Genomic DNA, 17,762 nt, shown 5'->3' with positions numbered 1-17,762 from the left:
ACGAACAAAAATGCGAAGCATTAAAAATATTTTTGCCAGAAAAAATATTTTTTAAAAAGCCCATTGTTCTTCAAGACTTTTCTTTCAAATAATTTTCATGATTACTTTATTTGCAGAAGCCTAATTCTTTTTCTATTTTTTTTTCTTGCACAACTCTTTATCATGCGCTTTCTACAATAATATTTTTTTTAACTCTATAATAGTTATGAAAGCAGAATATGCAAAAACAATTATTTAAATAAATAAGGGCGTCCCCTCTTTTGAAATGTATTTATTTTCAAAAAGAAAAGAAGAAAATTTATCTTGGTTTCGTTTCGTAAGAAATGTTTAGTTAGAAAGTGATTGTTTTAAAATACATAAAATATCTAAAAAATAAATTTATCCAATTACTTAAGACATAACTTTAAAACAGAAAATGAAATATCATAATCAAATAAAAGGTTTTTATATTTCTCAAATAATCTTTTCCGAAATTAATCGACCTGAAACCGTATTACTGTATTAGAAAAAGGAACATTATCGGTATAAGTATTTGCTGATCAGTCGTTTTCTTCATATGAAAAAAAATCAAATAATAACGATTATAGTAAAATAAATTTGTAGAATTTTTCCATTTTTTTCATTTTAATTCTTAGCATAACTAAAATTTAACTAACCTAATTTGATTTTAGCAAATACATTCAATCAAACTCTGTTCGTCAAACACAAAACATTTCTCATCAGAAAATAAATACATGTATGAAATTCTTACCTAAGGATAAAATCAATATTTAATTCAAAATGTGATAATATAGTCAATAATATTCAACAACCCTTGTATAAGGCTATTATTTTGGTAGTGTTTGTAAGAATTTCGTAAAATAATTTAATAATGTCTAATAGTATTAGTTTCAATGTTTGAGTTGAATTTTTTTCTTCTTTTTTTTATTTCAAATTTAATTTTCAAGAACATGCAAAGTGAAAATTTATGTAAATGTATAAAAAAATTATAATTGAGAAAATAGTTTTATGAGTCTAGTTGAAAATAAATCAGATAATGAACCAAAACAAAACAAAAATAATTAAAAATTACATATCTATACTTATATATAAAGTTCAATGTGTGTGTGTGTGTGTGTTGGCGCTCCACAGAAAAGACCATTTGACCTACAACTACCAAATTTGGTACATGTATACCTTAGAGGTCGGGAATGTGCACCTGGGGTCCCTTTTTTTTGAATTTTTAATTAGAATTTTAATTATTAATTAAAAGCTAACTTTCTCGAGAAAAAATTATTCATTTTCCCTACCATCAAATGAGTAAGAGTTCAGTTTTTTTTTTTTTCCCAACAGTAATGAGGCTAGGCTTAAGATTTTTCGGCTGATTATTTCAAAGGATTCTGTTTATTTTCGTAATGTTTTATGCATTTAAAATTAAACATTGTTAATTAACCGATCTTTCAGATTAATTCTGAAATACTTTTGAATTAAAATAAAACAGAATAAAGGAAATAAAAATTTCTAATCTGCATAGCGTTACCCCAACTGGCTTAGAAAAACTCACGCATTTGCGTTACCGTAACTAGCGTTGTAAATTCACGCATGCGCACTGTGTTCTGATTGTTGACATGACAACCAATATCAACGGACGATTTAAATTATTTTTAGATTAGTTGCATGCTTTTGTAATTAAAGTGTATTTATGTTAGTTATATATTTTTTGAGTATGCTTATAGTTCTAAGACCATCGTCTTTTAAGTAATTTTTTTAACCTGTTTTCAACCGATTATTTTAAACGATTCGTTTTTTTTTTTGTTTTTTTTTTAGTGTTTGATGCATTTTAAAATTAAACATTGTCAATTAATCAATCTGGTCATGATGAATCTGAGAAAATTTTGTTGACAAATTTTTGAAATATTACATAAATTAAGATAGATATTCTTTAGTGCCCATAAAGTTTAAACACTCAGTGACTGTTTTCAATAATCATATTACAAAAAGAATACTTTGTTTCAGTAAAAAATATCATTATATTAATTGCAGTTTAATCCTTTCCACTTTAATTTAAAGTATAAATTCTATGGGAGCCAACAGAAAATGAGAGAGATACATATTACGTTATGACTGAAGGCGTTTATAATATTATGAGTGAATTATATGCCTATCAAAATTTGAAGTTTTAAAATATTTTGATGAAGAAGCTATTAAAGTAGGAATTGCATAAAATATTTAATTATGAAAATTTTAACGAACATTAAGATTGGCGAACCGGCTGGTCGCCAAACTCGGCTAGTTATTTAATAAATTACACATTTCATGTTACGTAATAGATTATAAAAAAAAGGCATTTATTAATCACTGTTTTAAAAACTGTCACAAAATACAAATTTTTTTTCCGATTTTCTTTTCTTATTTATTTACTTGATCTCTACAAACTGTTTTAACTAGGCTGTTTAATAAAATCTATTCAGTATTAAAATTTTCATTGTTATTTATTAAGTTGCTTGCTAAATTTAAAGTAAATTGCATAATCCTGCCACTGAATTTTTCGTTCCGTTATTACATAGTAATTAGAAAGAGACAGTTTGTATGATAATAAGGATTCAGGAGCTTCGAGTTTCAACGAAGCTATAGTATTACTAATTAGCATTCTACCGACTAATGTTAGTAAGTAGTGAAACACTTTTATTAAATTAACATGCTTATTCCTTTAACTTGTAAGAGCAGTTGCATTTTTAGCTTAATAAAAATTCTGAAGATTATCTTTATTAAGAGCTAAGTATAATTCAAATACTTCTTAAATGAAAAGACACTATAAATTAACAAACATATTTGTAAACAATATGATTGTTGGGGAAATTTTTTGTTAACCGCCAATGATTAATTTTATTCAACAGTAAACTTTCAAAGTGTAATTCAGCCAATTCTGACATCGCTATATTTATAATAAATGAATTACCCTTCATTCGGAAAAGAAAACTATTTTAGTAAATTAACTCGCTTATTCTTTTAACTTTCATGAGCAGATGCATTTTTAACTTTATAAGGTTTTTGATTAATATTGTTAATAGCATAGTATAATTAAAATACTTTTTAATTTGAAAAAAAAAAAACATGGAAAATTAATTAACTATTGAAAGCAATAGGAATGTTCATATATATTTTTTTGTTGTTTTTTGTCATCAATTATTAATTTGGTTCAGCAGCAAAGTATAAAACGGTGATTTAACCAATTCTAGTATCGCAATGTTTATTACGAAAAAATTACCCTGGATTCTGAAAAGAAAAGAAATGCATTGTATTTCCTGGTGTTTATAACGTCGTGCAATAAAACCACGCGAAACTTGTAATTAAAAAACGAAATCCGCAACAGGAAATGAAATTCACTTCACAAAGGCGAAGCAACGGAGTACAAATGAATACTGGAGTAAAAACTCATTTCCTTTAATTGCGAAGGCATTTATTTGGTCCCTAATTTTTTTTCCTAACTTGAATAAGAAAGTCGTTCAATTCATTTAAAAAAAAGGGGGAAATCTGTTGCTTTTCCTGCTTAAAGATATTCAGAAAAATGCATGGAAATAAAAGTCTAGAAACAAATTAGGAATGCTATTATTTTTTCTCATTGCCTAAGAATTATAGGAAAGAGGGTATTTATTTCTTTCATCTAAATTCTCTTATGAATAACTAATGTCGAAAGGAAACTAATCAAATAACATACATATTCAGGCCAATTAATCGAAAAAATGGGAATTATTTCATAGTATTACATACCCTTACATACATACATGCATATATATGTATGTATGTATGCCAATTTTGAAAACTTCGTAGGCTATTTGCATACATGTGTGTGTGTGTGTGTGTGTGTGTGTCTGTGTGTGTGTGTGTGTATGTGTGTGTCTGTGTGTGTGTGTGTGTGTGTGTGTGTGTAAACAATCGGTTATTATTAATACTAAGTGGTCATTATTAATAATAACCAAATTAGCCGATTACAGTAAATAATTTATGAGCATTTATTACATTAACGTATGATTATTATCATTAATAACTAATAAAGTTTAGTCAATGTCAGATTTTCGCGTTTTTTTTATGTGTTTGCAAGAGTTAGATAATATCATTTGATTGTTTATTTTACAAATTTGGAAAAAATTAGAGCCAACATTGATAGAAAAAAAATCTTAATCTACTATATCTGCCATTAAAACCATCATTTTTTTTATGTTTCAAAACATCTTTTTTCTTTTACCTTCAACAGATAGATATTGGGATAGTTCAATGACTTATCTTTCCCCTACCCCCTAAAAAAAGACGAGACTAATTAATTATGAAATAAAAAAAGAAGTTAGAAAAAATATCATAGAAAAGCTTTATAGCAAGTTTTAAAAACATATACAAAGAGGCAAACCCATGTACCAATACAAAATATACCATTTAATCACACTGACCATATTTAATTAGGAATTATTAATAATAGCCGGTTAAAGCCGGTACCATTTAATCACACTGACCATAAATAGCCGGTTATATTTCTCACTTTGACCAAAATAAGCGGTTATTATTAAATAATAATGACCTGTTAGTAGTAATAATAACTGATTATTTACATTGGCAGTAACACACACACACAAGCACCCTTATATATATATATATATATATATATATATATATATATATATATTCAACAGAATTCAGATTAAACTCCACTTACATATATACAGATGAATAAAGTTAGGCGTTTGAAACGAAAGTGTTTCCGATTTTAAGTGTGATTGCACTTAAAGCACAAGTGTCTTAAATCATTGCATATATAAAGTTATAATTTGAAATTGAATCACTCATAAATGCTAAAATTTGATACAATATTCCATTCAAATTATAAATATATTTTAATATCCTGTGGAATTTCGGTTTAATCGAACTGAAGCCGTATTCTCAAAGACTTCTCTTGTCTTACGTTTAGATGATATTGCATTTTAACAATTAAGTGATTAATTTCATAAGGCAAATGTCTACAGATTTTTTTCTCTTTTAGTACTTGAGTAAAAATATACAATTGTTACAAATATTAAAGTTCTTTAAATAATATTGATCCCTTCATTACCTTTATCTTTTTATTTATGAGACGAAGAAAGAAAATCTAGCATGCAAGCGAAAATAAAGCTATATGAAATAACTTTTGCATCCTATAATTCAATATTAAAATACACTTTATTCGACATCCATGCTAATTATCAGTTTCGAAATTATTATTATGTATACGGATAATATTCTTTTCAAGAGCTTATAGGGATCTTTCTTCGGCTACGAAAATAAATCATAGGCTATCAATCGTCTTGTTATAAATCCTCTTTGTCACATGACAGTTTTGAAGGAAGTTAATGGTGGGACATCTATAAGAATTAAACGAGGGAAACGAAACCAAAATTTTAAAGCAAAAAAGTTATTAAGACAAAAAAAAAAAAAAAATGTCACATTTTTCCTTTCACGATAAATTTTAACGGCATGCATAAATATGCCATATTTTGTAATATCATCTAAATGCAAAAATAAAATAAATTTCTAAAAAAAACAATTCCTTAAAATCCATAGTTGTTAGTAAACTAAAATGAAAAAGTTATAACAATTAAAATTTTCATTTTTTTCCTTTTGCTTATTAATTGCTGCGATATATATATAAAAGATTATTTGAGCCTACAGGACATTGGGAAACAACTTCATATTATACGTGCAAATGTATGGAAATATTGGGATAATTAATTTTGACAGAAATAATTTTTTAACAAATCTATAAAGAAAACTACTTTTGAATGTAAATCAAATGTGGCTCCAGATACCAATTCTCTTAAACAGACTGCATGAATTGCATGTAATTTAAAGTCCAAATATATCCATTTTTGTTGTTTATTCACAGTTGTATTCTGTTAGTGGAAAAACTAAGAACAAAGTAATATAGTAAGAAATTGTCTGTACAGTAAAGTTTATAGCAAAATCTCGACAGAGAGTGTTAAGGCAGTAATGAAAATTTAAAAACTTACCAAAATATGAAAAACATTTAACAAGAGCGGTCTCCTCGAATATTTCTCGCATACTTTAACATAATGGTATCATCCTATAACAAATTGCGAACTTTGAGCAAAGCCGCTAATATCTTGTACGACATTAGAGAACAATAACCATGAAATTTAATACACTAGCAATACATTAAGTCATTGTGTTTATGAACTATTGTGATTGCATCCATGTGAAATTATAGACGGACAGAGTCTAACCGTTTGAAAAATTTTGTTCAAAATCTGATAAGAATCTACACTTGGATTGTTAAAATTATATACCAAATTTTACCGATGTAAGACTTTGCCTTTTGTAGTTAACAAATTTACTTATACTCGAACAGCCAGGCATACAGACTTCATATGAATGAATTTTCTTCAAAATTTGATAGAAATGTATGAATTTGGTCTAAAGTCTTATACTAAATTTATCCTGTCTATTGCAAGACCTTTTTTAATTATCAGGTTCACAAACCAACGGACATATAAATAGACAACACGTCAAATTATGTATTTCGTACTTAAAGAGGTTTAAAATGTGAAAATTCGTCAAAATCTTGAGTTTGAATGTTTTTTTTTTTTTGACATTATATTATCTTCTCTATACTTCCTATACAAAATAAATAAATAAATAAAATTAAAAATTAAAAAAACCGCACAAAACCCAATAACCTCATTTGATTTAGAAACGCATTACCGGTTATTAAGCATTTAGACCGTCAATATGACCCATCGCTGAAGAGAGAATAAAAAACAATTAATTTCACGTGAAGCATATGTGATTCATATAACTAGAACAACTATATTGCCTGTGAAACGCCCTTGCATGTCATGATGGTTAATGTGTTACTTTATAATTAAACATACTGCCAATATTAAAAATCAATTTTTTTCAAATTAATAATCAAGTGTTGTGGGGTACAAGGGAAACAAAATAAATTTAAAGGATTCGATAAATGATTCTTCAGTGCTGAAACTTTTAAGATAGTGAACTACCAATGATCATAAATTAATGCAGTTTCGAAAGTTTAGTTCTACACGAAGTAAGGGAAAAACCAATTAAAAATTTATTTACAAATATGAAACAAGTCAAATTAAATAAAAGTATGACCAAATAATTTAGTAGTGCGAATCACAATCATAAATAGAATTGCCGAACCATTCACTAAAAAGTCTTCCATTAAAATTCTTATTAAAATCCATTATTTTCAAGACAACAAATGGAAAATCCTATATGAAATTGAAATTTTATTTATATTTGTTGAAAGGCATTTTCAATTGCAGTAATTTGTCTCAATTATTGAAAATAAATGTTTCAGTATTATATTAATTTTCATGATTACTGAGGCATTTAAAGACAAATACAAATACAAAATGGTAAGGTCTGTTCTTTAAATTTACGGGGAATTAAAATCTCAAATGCTCTGAAAGAATATAAAGTTGTTGAATACAAAATATCGGAAAAAGGGTCATAAAATCTATATAGCATCAATTTATTTTTAAATTTATGATAGAGTTCGTATACCTTGTAAATAAATGTTTTAAGAAGCTTAATCGAAAAGAAATTTATTAAAATCATAGAAAAAAACAGAATTTAATAAAGAATACAATTCATAATTATTATTCATCTTTAATATGTCGGTCAAATTTTTAAAATAATTTCTCTTTCTCTATTTTTATGAGGTTTTTTTTATTACCTTGGATTTGTTGTATGATGAATATCTTCGTCTATCAACATTATTACAAACATTTGCTCTTTTCGAACGTCTGAAAATATTGATTAATTTCGCTTCCACTAAAGCACAGAAAATATCTTTTTGATTGCCAAAATTATCTATAATATTTTAACTACTCCTCCCTTCCGGATAAACTTTATGTCTTGATTTTCTTTAATCTTAATAGCCTAAAATATTATTTTATAGTTCTTATATTATTATCATTTTGAAAAATAATCTAGGTCAAAATTTGAAATTTATTACTGCTGTATTATATTATTCTTGTTATATAGTGTGCCAAAGTTATAGCGATATAAGTCAGATTTGTTTTTCTGGATATTGACATAAGGTAAGAATAATTCATTTAACTTGAGGGTTAAATGAGCAATAAATTTGGGAAAAAACATATTGTAATATAATTGTTTTAAATATGAGAGGATTGATTCATCCAAATTTAACATTGATGCATTTGGTGCAATTTGAACTAAATTGAAACAAATTTCATACTATTTTTTTTTTTTTTTTTTACGTTTTAACACTGCTGTTCTGTTCGTATTTACTTCACGTATGTAGCGTTCGGGTCAATATGACCCGACTAAGAAAACTAACCTTTCTTGCAATAATTGACAGGTGTCATTTAAGAAAAGGTTTAAACAATAGTAAAATAAGCTTAAAAATAGATCTAATAATATAAAGCAGATATAAAAATAAGAAAAATATATGTGAAATTGAAACTTTTAATAATATAAAGCATCTATAAAAGTAACAGAAAAATATTCGAAACTGAAACTTTCTTTTATTTAAAATTTGAACAATAATATTTAAAAGGAGATATGCAAATCTGATTATTACAATTGCAGCATAACATATTAGTTTTGCGGACATTGGTTGACGGACAGAGTTTTCACCTTGCACGATCACATAATGTTCCCTGCAAATCCCGATGGTACGTTTTTCCTTTTTCTCTATATTCGTTTCACTATTTTTATTGAGTCCTCACTTCTTGGTAGGCCTTGCTTCAATGTATGGAATAAATGAGTAATTTTTCCAATTCTTCCAAAAATAGCCTTCCTTTAGTCAATTTGTTTCCGTTACATTCACTATGTATTGAAGTCCATGGAACAAATGCATTCTACGCAGAAATTTCAAGCCTGTTATAGAATACTATCATGGGCCAGCGATTTGTTTTTCTTTTACAAGTGTATGTGTTTAAAAGTTGATCAAGAGTATCCACAGCCCCTTTTGTTGAATTATAATCTAAGATCATTAATGGTTTTTTGTCAGGTCTGCTAACTTCTTTGTCATGATGCAAAGTGCTCATAAGAATAGCATTTTTGTTCTTTATGGGGATGTAGTTTATAACTGTTGTGTCTTCTGTAAAATAAAATAAGGAACTGTGAACTTCTTAGTTTGGCATTTCTTCAGGAAGTTCTGATTTATTTCTTCTAATGGGGCCAAGCATAATCATTTTTCGTTTTAGAAGAAGTTGTCCTAAGTTGCAAGATGTGAAAACATTATCACATGCAATATTGTGCCCCGAATTCCCATAAGTAAGATCACTCACATGCTACTCTCATTCCCTGATCCTTGTTCTTTTCCAGAGTAAATTTATGTTTTTAGTACATGCGAAGTTTTACTGTCCCATAAAGTCCATATTTTAATCCCATTTTTAGAGGCTTACTTTATACTGTTTCAAAGGACATCGGCCACGAAATCTTGCTAATTGTTCATCTTCAGAAATATTTTCATTGGGATTGTATAACTTTGATAGAATTTCTATCCACTTTTCCCAGATATCACGCATTGCACCTAATTTATCAAAACTTCTTTTTTCTTGGCGAGTGGATTTATTATCAAAACGAATAACTCCAGATATGGTGCAAAATGTTTCGAGGGACATTGTCGCACGAAATATATTTCTGCCAGTTTTTTTATCCCATAAGATTGTTGTTGATTCTCCATTTGATTTATAAACTCCAACTAACAATAATAATCCAATATATGTTTGAAAAGTTTTACTTTCAATATTTTTCCACTTTATTTCCATAAACCATTTCTTCTTCAATATTAGTCATATTTATGATTTCTTTTTCAAGTGTAGAATTGAATACTCCCTCAAATGCACTTTTATATCTGAAATCCTCGCCTTTGAATATCCTGTGACCCCTGGAGCAATTTTTATAATATTTGCAGTGGTTGATTGAGAAGAAAGTGGCAGCAGATCCAACTTCCACTTTGTTTCACGATTCTTGGACTGAATACTCCCTTTATAATTCGTTTGTTGAATAGCGGTAACAAAATCGTGGTCAGGACTTTCACTCTCAATTTCATCCCTTGTATAATTTTCATACTCCGATACTTCTTCTGCATTGCCAGCAGCTTCTTAGTTTAACTATATCAGCGTAATTCAAATTTCTACGATTCGCCATTTTTCTCTCACATTCGCATACTCTTTTACAAAGTATGAGAAAGTGAAATACAGCTGAAAAAAGAAAAGGTGCAGTAAGAGCAAAGAGATTGGCACCCTGCCAATTGCATCAACTTTTGGAACTTGCAGGAGCTCTTTTGTCATGTGACCAAATACATATGTGAACGAAACAGATTTCGAAAAAGGATAAATTGCATAAACTAGGGTTATTCTTCTCTTTTGAATTATTCCAAACAAAAATGAACATGTATAAACATTTTTTTTTTTTTTTTTTTTTTTTTGCATTGGCTCATATTGACCCGAACGATACATTTGGTATAAATTGAAAAATATTCCTTTGAAATAAGAATAAACCTACCTACCTCTAAGTTTAGTTTAGTTAATTTATATTAACGTCCCATTGTAAAGCAACGCTAGGGCTATTTTGGAACGGACCTCGTAATTTTGAACCGCGGTCAGATGACGACACCGGACGCGGACGACACTTGAGTTGGTACCACCCTCTCCACGCCACACCAACAGGAGGACGTTTGGCATGACGGGTGGATTTAACGTGCAACACACCGCCTTACACGACGGTTCTTCGGGGGAATAAGGTAAATAATATATATATATATATATATATATATATATATATATATATATATTATTTACCAAAGATGTCAAGAAGTTTCATTAAAATATCTCTGTACTATATATTTTTACGAAGGTATAAATTTTATTTCGGGTTATATAGACCCGAACAGAACAACAGTGTTGAATGGCTTAGACCATTGTGAACTTCTAAAATATAAAGTAAAAATAAGGTATAAGATTTTCAAAAAGTTCTTTACCTTATTTTTTCGTTGTAAATACATTTTCACTCGTATTCAGTTTCGCTTTCAATTTCGAAATTGTTTTCCCAGAGACTATTATATAGTGAATGAGATTTTCTTATTTATATTATTTATAGAATTAGAAGTAAAATAAACTTCATATATGCTTTTTTGTTGTATCTAGTATGCACTAAAAAATGTTATTTAAAACCTAAAAGTAAAAATACTTTAATTCAGTTTTTGATAAACCCAATAGATTATCTTTTAAGGTTTAATCACGGATATATGTTTTACAGTTTCCGATTGTGAACTTTCAATAGTTCTTGGTAACATATTTTAAATAGAGCTATTTTCATTATACTTCATTATAATTTTATTTATTTCCTTTTTCCACCATAGTTTAATTGCTAAGCTCAAAATCAATTTGATGAATACATGTTTATTTTTTTCTATAAAAATTAAATATCCCAATACTGGCTGGAGACTATCGAGAGCTTTTCGTTAACAAAAGTTTGAAGACATTATATAAAGCAGCGAGAGTTGTCTCTACAACTTTCTTGCATACTTTGTAATAAAATTGTGATGTCAAAGAACTTCATGCATGGCAATGACGTACAATAGTTAGGAAATCTTAAATTTTGGTGCGGATTTGGCATTTCTACTGAATCAATCGTCTCAACCTTGGCGAGTTATTTGGCAATCAAACCCTGACATCTATTAATAGTTCCCAAAAGTCTAATTTGTGTTTTAGACAAGTTTCCATCAAGTGATTGAAATAAGAATTTGACATAAAACTGCAAATGTAGTCACAGAATCCCATTCCAAATTTGATATATTTAAATCATTGTGTTTTTTAATTATCGCGTTTACATGTTTTTGAAGTTATCTGCATGTTAGGTGTTAAACTATGTACCGAATTTTATCTATCTAGCTTTATTCGTTTAGTAATTATCATGTTAACTTATATTCGAACAGTCGGACAGAAGGCTTTTCTCTGAACAGATTTACTCAAAATGCGATAGAAATCTGCAAATTTAGTGTAAAGACTTTATACCGTTTCAATCATCAAATTCAAAATATTTTTGAGTTTTCTTCCTCACAGACTGATAAATAGAGGGCCATTTTTCAAAAATAGTGTTTTTTCGAAATCAGGAATGTCTAAAACATGATAATTCGTCAATATCTCGTGTTCGAATTATTTTACGACTACAATACTTGCTCTATACTACTTATACGAGAAAGTAACTCATTTCCATTGCTTTTTATTTATAATATCAGAAATAATGTCCATTAAATAGTTTTCATAAAATTTGACCTATGCTGACAATTTTAACTCATTTAAGGAATTCATGAGGATAAATAACATCAGTTAAAAATGCTTTAAAGAAGAAAAAAAATCAAGTTGAATAATTTTAAATGCTGTTGCAATTTAATACTGAATAGTGTTTCATATTTAATGTTGCTGCATTGAAACTTCGCACTACAAATTAGCTAATTTTTTGAAAAACCTCGATTATGGTAAGGAACAAAATTTTTGAGATTTATTTCTGATTTGTGCTATTCTCTTAAGAGGTTCCGAAGTTATAAAAGATAAAATTATTTCTTCTCTTCCATAACTATTAAACACGTTTTATTATGATTTATTTTCTCCCGCTATTCAGAATTTTATAAAATTGCACAATTCATATATGAGTATATAATTTTAATAAATTTCGCAAAAAAAAAAAATCGTTTATCCCGGACATTTCCACTCTCCAAAAGAATACCGCATTTGGTAGCTGTGGATTAAATGCTCTGACTTTCAAATGCTCTTGGTAACTTTGAATCAAATGCTTTGATTCAAAGTTACCTAGATTCATATCTATCAATTTGAATCACAACTATTTAGAGTTCCAACACACATACAAATAAGCATTTTTATAATTGATACAAATTAAGCAGATGAAGGCATATTTGATGAAGGCATTTTTTCAGCTCTATAGGCCATACCAATTAACCATACCAATTTGGCAGAAATATATTTCGATATTGGAAATATGAACCTTACATCGCTTTATTTTTATTTCATTCAGAATTTTAAAATTTGAAATTAAATGAAATTAACTTCTAAAACTTTCAATAACTTCTAAAATTATTACAGAAAAAAATAATTTTTACGCTATTTTAATATTAGACAAAAAATATCTTCATTGACACCAATTTAATTGTTCTGTAAATTTTCAAACTTACTTTTAATAATATTTTTAAATTCTTCTAAAAATATTCGGCAACAATATATTTTATTGCTGTTAAAATAACTTAAAAAATTTGTTGTGGTTATTACAAATATTTGTCCCAAAGAAAACCATTGAAAATGATAAACGAAGAAAGCAATGCCTTTTTTTTTTTTTTCGTAGAAAATAAGTTTCTATATAAAACATGATTTCAAGACACATTTTGTAATTTGTTCTTCTTACATTGAAGGCTTAATTTCTCATGCTGTTAAAAAAATCTCAGAATTTTCCACTTTTTTTTTTTTTTTGAATCGATGAAAATGTATTAAATAATCCAAAAACACAAATTTTGCTAACAAATTATGAAAGGTATTCTGCAGTAGACATAAATCTTCAATATTGAATGTGTTAGTTTCACTATCTTAATTTAAAAATGAATTTATTTACAGTAAGAAAAATTTTGTGTTATTCGAAGTTTAAACAATTGCGTTTAAGAAATTAAAGAGCAAATTTTAAAACAGATGACAGAAAATTAGAGACAGCCATTGCACAGTGAAAGGAATGATGCAAAGTTCCATTTCTATTGCCTTTTGCCTTTATGGATATGGTGGTAAATTTGCCATCTGACCACCGTTGGACCACTCTCACCTGTGAACGTCTATTGGGAGCTTCTCGCAAACTGTCGGTAAAATGAACAGACATCAAAGAGCCCCGGATAATCACAAATGAGATGAAAGAGGACACAATGTGCTGCCTGCAAGACTCGCATGGGCCATGGGAAGCGGGCTTGAAACTTGAATGTATTGTATGTTCATCAAATGTTAAGTTTAAAAATAATTTGTGGAGAATGCAATCAGAAACAGTTTACATAAAACATCAATTATTTAAATAAAGATTTTAACAATATTTAATTTCGGCAAACCAGGTTATTAGCAGAACTACCAAGTATAGAAATATATTTTATAATTTAGGATTTAATTCTGTTGACTCCTTCAAGAAATAAAAAAAATAATAATATTATAACAAACATTTTCTATTAGTTTTTGGAGGAAATTGCGGACATTCTTCATTTCGTTTCATTCTACATTCTTCAGTTTAGTTTATTGTTATTATTATTGATTTTGTTGTTGTGGTCTTAACAAAATCGATTATCCAAAGATAACCAATCTTTTTAATGAGGGAAACTATTTATAAAACTTTATATTTATATCTCTACAAAGATATTTAATTTCATAATATATTTTTCATACATATAAATGTCTGAAATCTTTTGCGGGTCGGAAATAGAATATACTTAAGTTTCCGAAATTTTTCATTGATCGGTTCTTACAATTGTCGCAAAAAAATATCTTTGATTATAGAACATGCATTTTAATAAGAGTAAGTTCTGCATAAAAAAGTAAGCTCTAAGAGCTCAAAATTTACTGAAAGTTTTATAACCTCAGCTTTTTTTGTATTTCTACTCAAAGAGTATTCTTGAAGCTTTTAATTTTTAAATATATCAAACTTTAATTTTTTTACAGAAAAAATAACATTGAAACCGGATAATTTAAATTAATAGTTCCTGATTTCACAATATTTTATTTGAAAAGGAAATTATATATATATAAGATATGAAACACATGTCAGATGAAGCTGAATTTGAAAAAAAGAATGTTTGCTTAGTTTGGAGAAAGACGCGTCTTCAAGTTTTTTCGCCTTCGGTCACCACAGAATCTAGATCACTGTTAAACACGTTTTTCTTTTAGACCATTTACATTACATATGATGAATAGTAATACGCTTATTTCATAGTTTTGAATAATTTCGAGGCTTGTATATAATTCATGTATGAATAAATAAAATTACAGTTGTATGAGCTTTATTTTTTATAGTTCTTTATTTTTTATAGTTTGATTCCTTATTACCCTGGATTCCAAAGCATAATCTTTCAGGGATAAAAGTAGATTTCTACATTGAAAAGCCGAATTTTGGTGAAACTATTGAATGTTTATTTTATTAAATTTTCGTATAATCTTTTTCTTTATAATATTTTTAGGTTCATTCGTTGAAAGTTTTGAAGTCATCTTATTTAGATTTTAATTCTATTTTACATCTTTAAATGTTATTTTCTCAAATTTTCTGTTAAAAATCCTTCTAATTCTTTTTTTAATCTGATTCTTATATACACACACACACACACAAATTAAGTTAAATGGTTTCTTAACATACTGTGTAGCTCCTCAATATACTAGATATGCCGCATATGCTTCCTTTCTCAATATATTGTGTGTGCAGGATAAAGAATAGTTTAGTCATTTAAAGAATAGTCATTTCTCGCAACTTTCAAAATCATTTACACTGTTCTTACAAATATTTCACACCATTTCCAAATTATATTAAAAGATTTTATAATAGGTTTAATATTTCATAGATAAAGGGAATTTATATACTTAATCACCACAAACCACAATATTCACAGATTGGATAGAAATACAAGAACTATAAAGTATATATCTTAAATTATTTGCAATTTTTGAACAACTCATTAAATAGCGTTTAAATTTTTGCATATCTTCCGAACTTCAAAAAAGTATATTTCTTCTATTTTCAAAGCAACTTTTACATTTAACTGGTATGCATTTTATTCGTACGAATTTTCCAATCATCATTATGCAAAAATTTACAAATATAGATATTTTTAAACCTTTTTTCAAAAAAGTGCTTTCCGAACGTTTTCACATATGTTAAATAAAATACTTAATGAACTTTTTTTTTTAATTCATATGAAGAGAAAGGACTGCATGCATTCTTTATTTGTTTAGTTTTGAAACTTTATTACAAAACCTTTTTGAATAATAGTTGAAAAACATGATTTCTGAAATGTATACTGATTTCTAAAATTATATCTGAATGATAAAAATGATACAACAATGAATAAACTGTTTTTAAAGAATCGGCACTGATCATCTAAATGAAGTGTACTGAAGTTTTATTTAAGTAAAATTTCATTTATATAGATAATCTAAAATAGTCTAAAGCTTCCTTTCTGAGAGTAAATAATAATATTTTTTTATAAAATTAAATATTTGCTGCAATTTTAAGTAATATCCAAACATATCTGAATACGTTTCATGAAAATTATTATTATTATTATTATTTTCATCGTATACGATATAATTATCTCGTTTATAATAAATCGATTATTTAATAAATGAAAAAAAAAACAATATTATTTCGAATATTTTATGTTTAAACTTCGTTCCTTTTTGGTCCTATAAGCAATGCAACTAATAATAATTTGTTAAAAAGTTTATTTGTTTTGTTAAAAATTGTGAATTGGAAATTATGTTTTATATATAAAAAGAATAAAACAATGATTTTTAAAAAATAAGAAAGTATGCAACAAAACTCTAAAATAATAAAACATCAAACTTGAAAAAAAAAACTTTTATTGAAACACAAAATGCCCAAACTAACAACAAAAAAAAACTTTATTATAAACTTAAAACAACGCAAATGATATCAAAACTCAACCAAAAGGATTGTTTGAAACAAACATTCCAAAAATATCAAAAGCGTTAAAAAATTTTTGAAATGTATTTAAATTTAATTAATCGTCAAGCACAATATAATTATATGATTAATATTTCGGCTGTGAAAAGGAAAATTGTCATATCTAAATTCATATAATTTTCAGTACTCGGCAAACACTTTTTTTCAAAAATGCATTTAGTTTTAAAAAAAAAATAATAAAGAAATTTAGAAATTTTAATTAATTATTTCGAATTCTTATGAATTCTACTTTCTAACTACTTACCGATAGATATCTGGAGGATCAACAAAAATATGTCAAAGAAAATTGTCCTGAATCTTGGCGCAACCATATTGTTTTCCATAAAACTTGCCAAGAAACCACTTGTTGACAACAGCACAAGCTAGTCAAATGGGCATCAACATTAAGTTGGCACTTTTCCAACACCTTCTGAAGTTCCGGTCGTAAAATATCACTTTCACTTCACCAAACAATAACGTTCATTCAGTAATTAAATAATCTGTAGCTGCTTAATGATGAATTCATATGTGTCTGCAATTTGATAATGAAATTGGTATTTAATAAAAAGATATCGTTTTAATGTCAGGAAAAAGGGAATTCGATATCCAATGAATGTTTATATTTTCAAAGAAATATTTTTTTATGTTATTATTCCTTTATCAATAATCAGTATCTATCGAATAAACTATGAAGTGTAATATTCCTTCTTTTTTATATAATTTCGTTAATATATATGCAATGATATCTTTTTTTTAAAGAAATATTAAAGAAATTTTAAAGGAATTCAAGGTTTAACTGTAATAAAAGTATGTAAAGATTAATCCAAATAAAAATGTTATTAAAAATTTCCTTGTTATAGTAATACAGTTTCGTTGACTTTATGTTCGATGAAGTAATTTATTTTTATATCACATCACCCTTTTCGGCAGTGAGACTTCATGCATGAAAAAGAGTTCCAACTAGCACGGGATAATCCCTTTCGGAGACATCATACATTATTTACGTCCGAACTCCAGAAACTGTCCTG

At 27.3% G+C, this 17,762-nt stretch overlaps 1 protein-coding gene across 4 annotated transcripts in view; it reads right to left on the bottom strand.

The window, feature by feature from the left end:
* LOC129981869 (cell adhesion molecule Dscam2-like) overlaps nt 1–17,337 on the bottom strand; it is a 614,065-nt gene extending 596,728 nt beyond the window's left edge. For all 4 annotated transcript variants that reach the window (XM_056092905.1, XM_056092906.1, XM_056092909.1 and 1 more), the window contains exon 1: nt 17,000–17,337. In XM_056092905.1, the coding sequence (XP_055948880.1) occupies nt 17,000–17,078 (79 nt within the window). In that variant the 5' untranslated portion in view covers nt 17,079–17,337. The remainder of the gene's footprint in view (nt 1–16,999) is intronic.
* Nucleotides 17,338–17,762: the final 425 nt, after the last annotated feature.

Source organism: Argiope bruennichi, chromosome 8 (assembly GCF_947563725.1).
Source record: "Argiope bruennichi chromosome 8, qqArgBrue1.1, whole genome shotgun sequence".
NCBI classification, from domain to species: Eukaryota; Metazoa; Arthropoda; class Arachnida; order Araneae; family Araneidae; genus Argiope; species Argiope bruennichi.
Note: the sequence above shows the minus strand (reverse complement) of the source record. Positions and strands in the feature narration are given on the sequence as shown.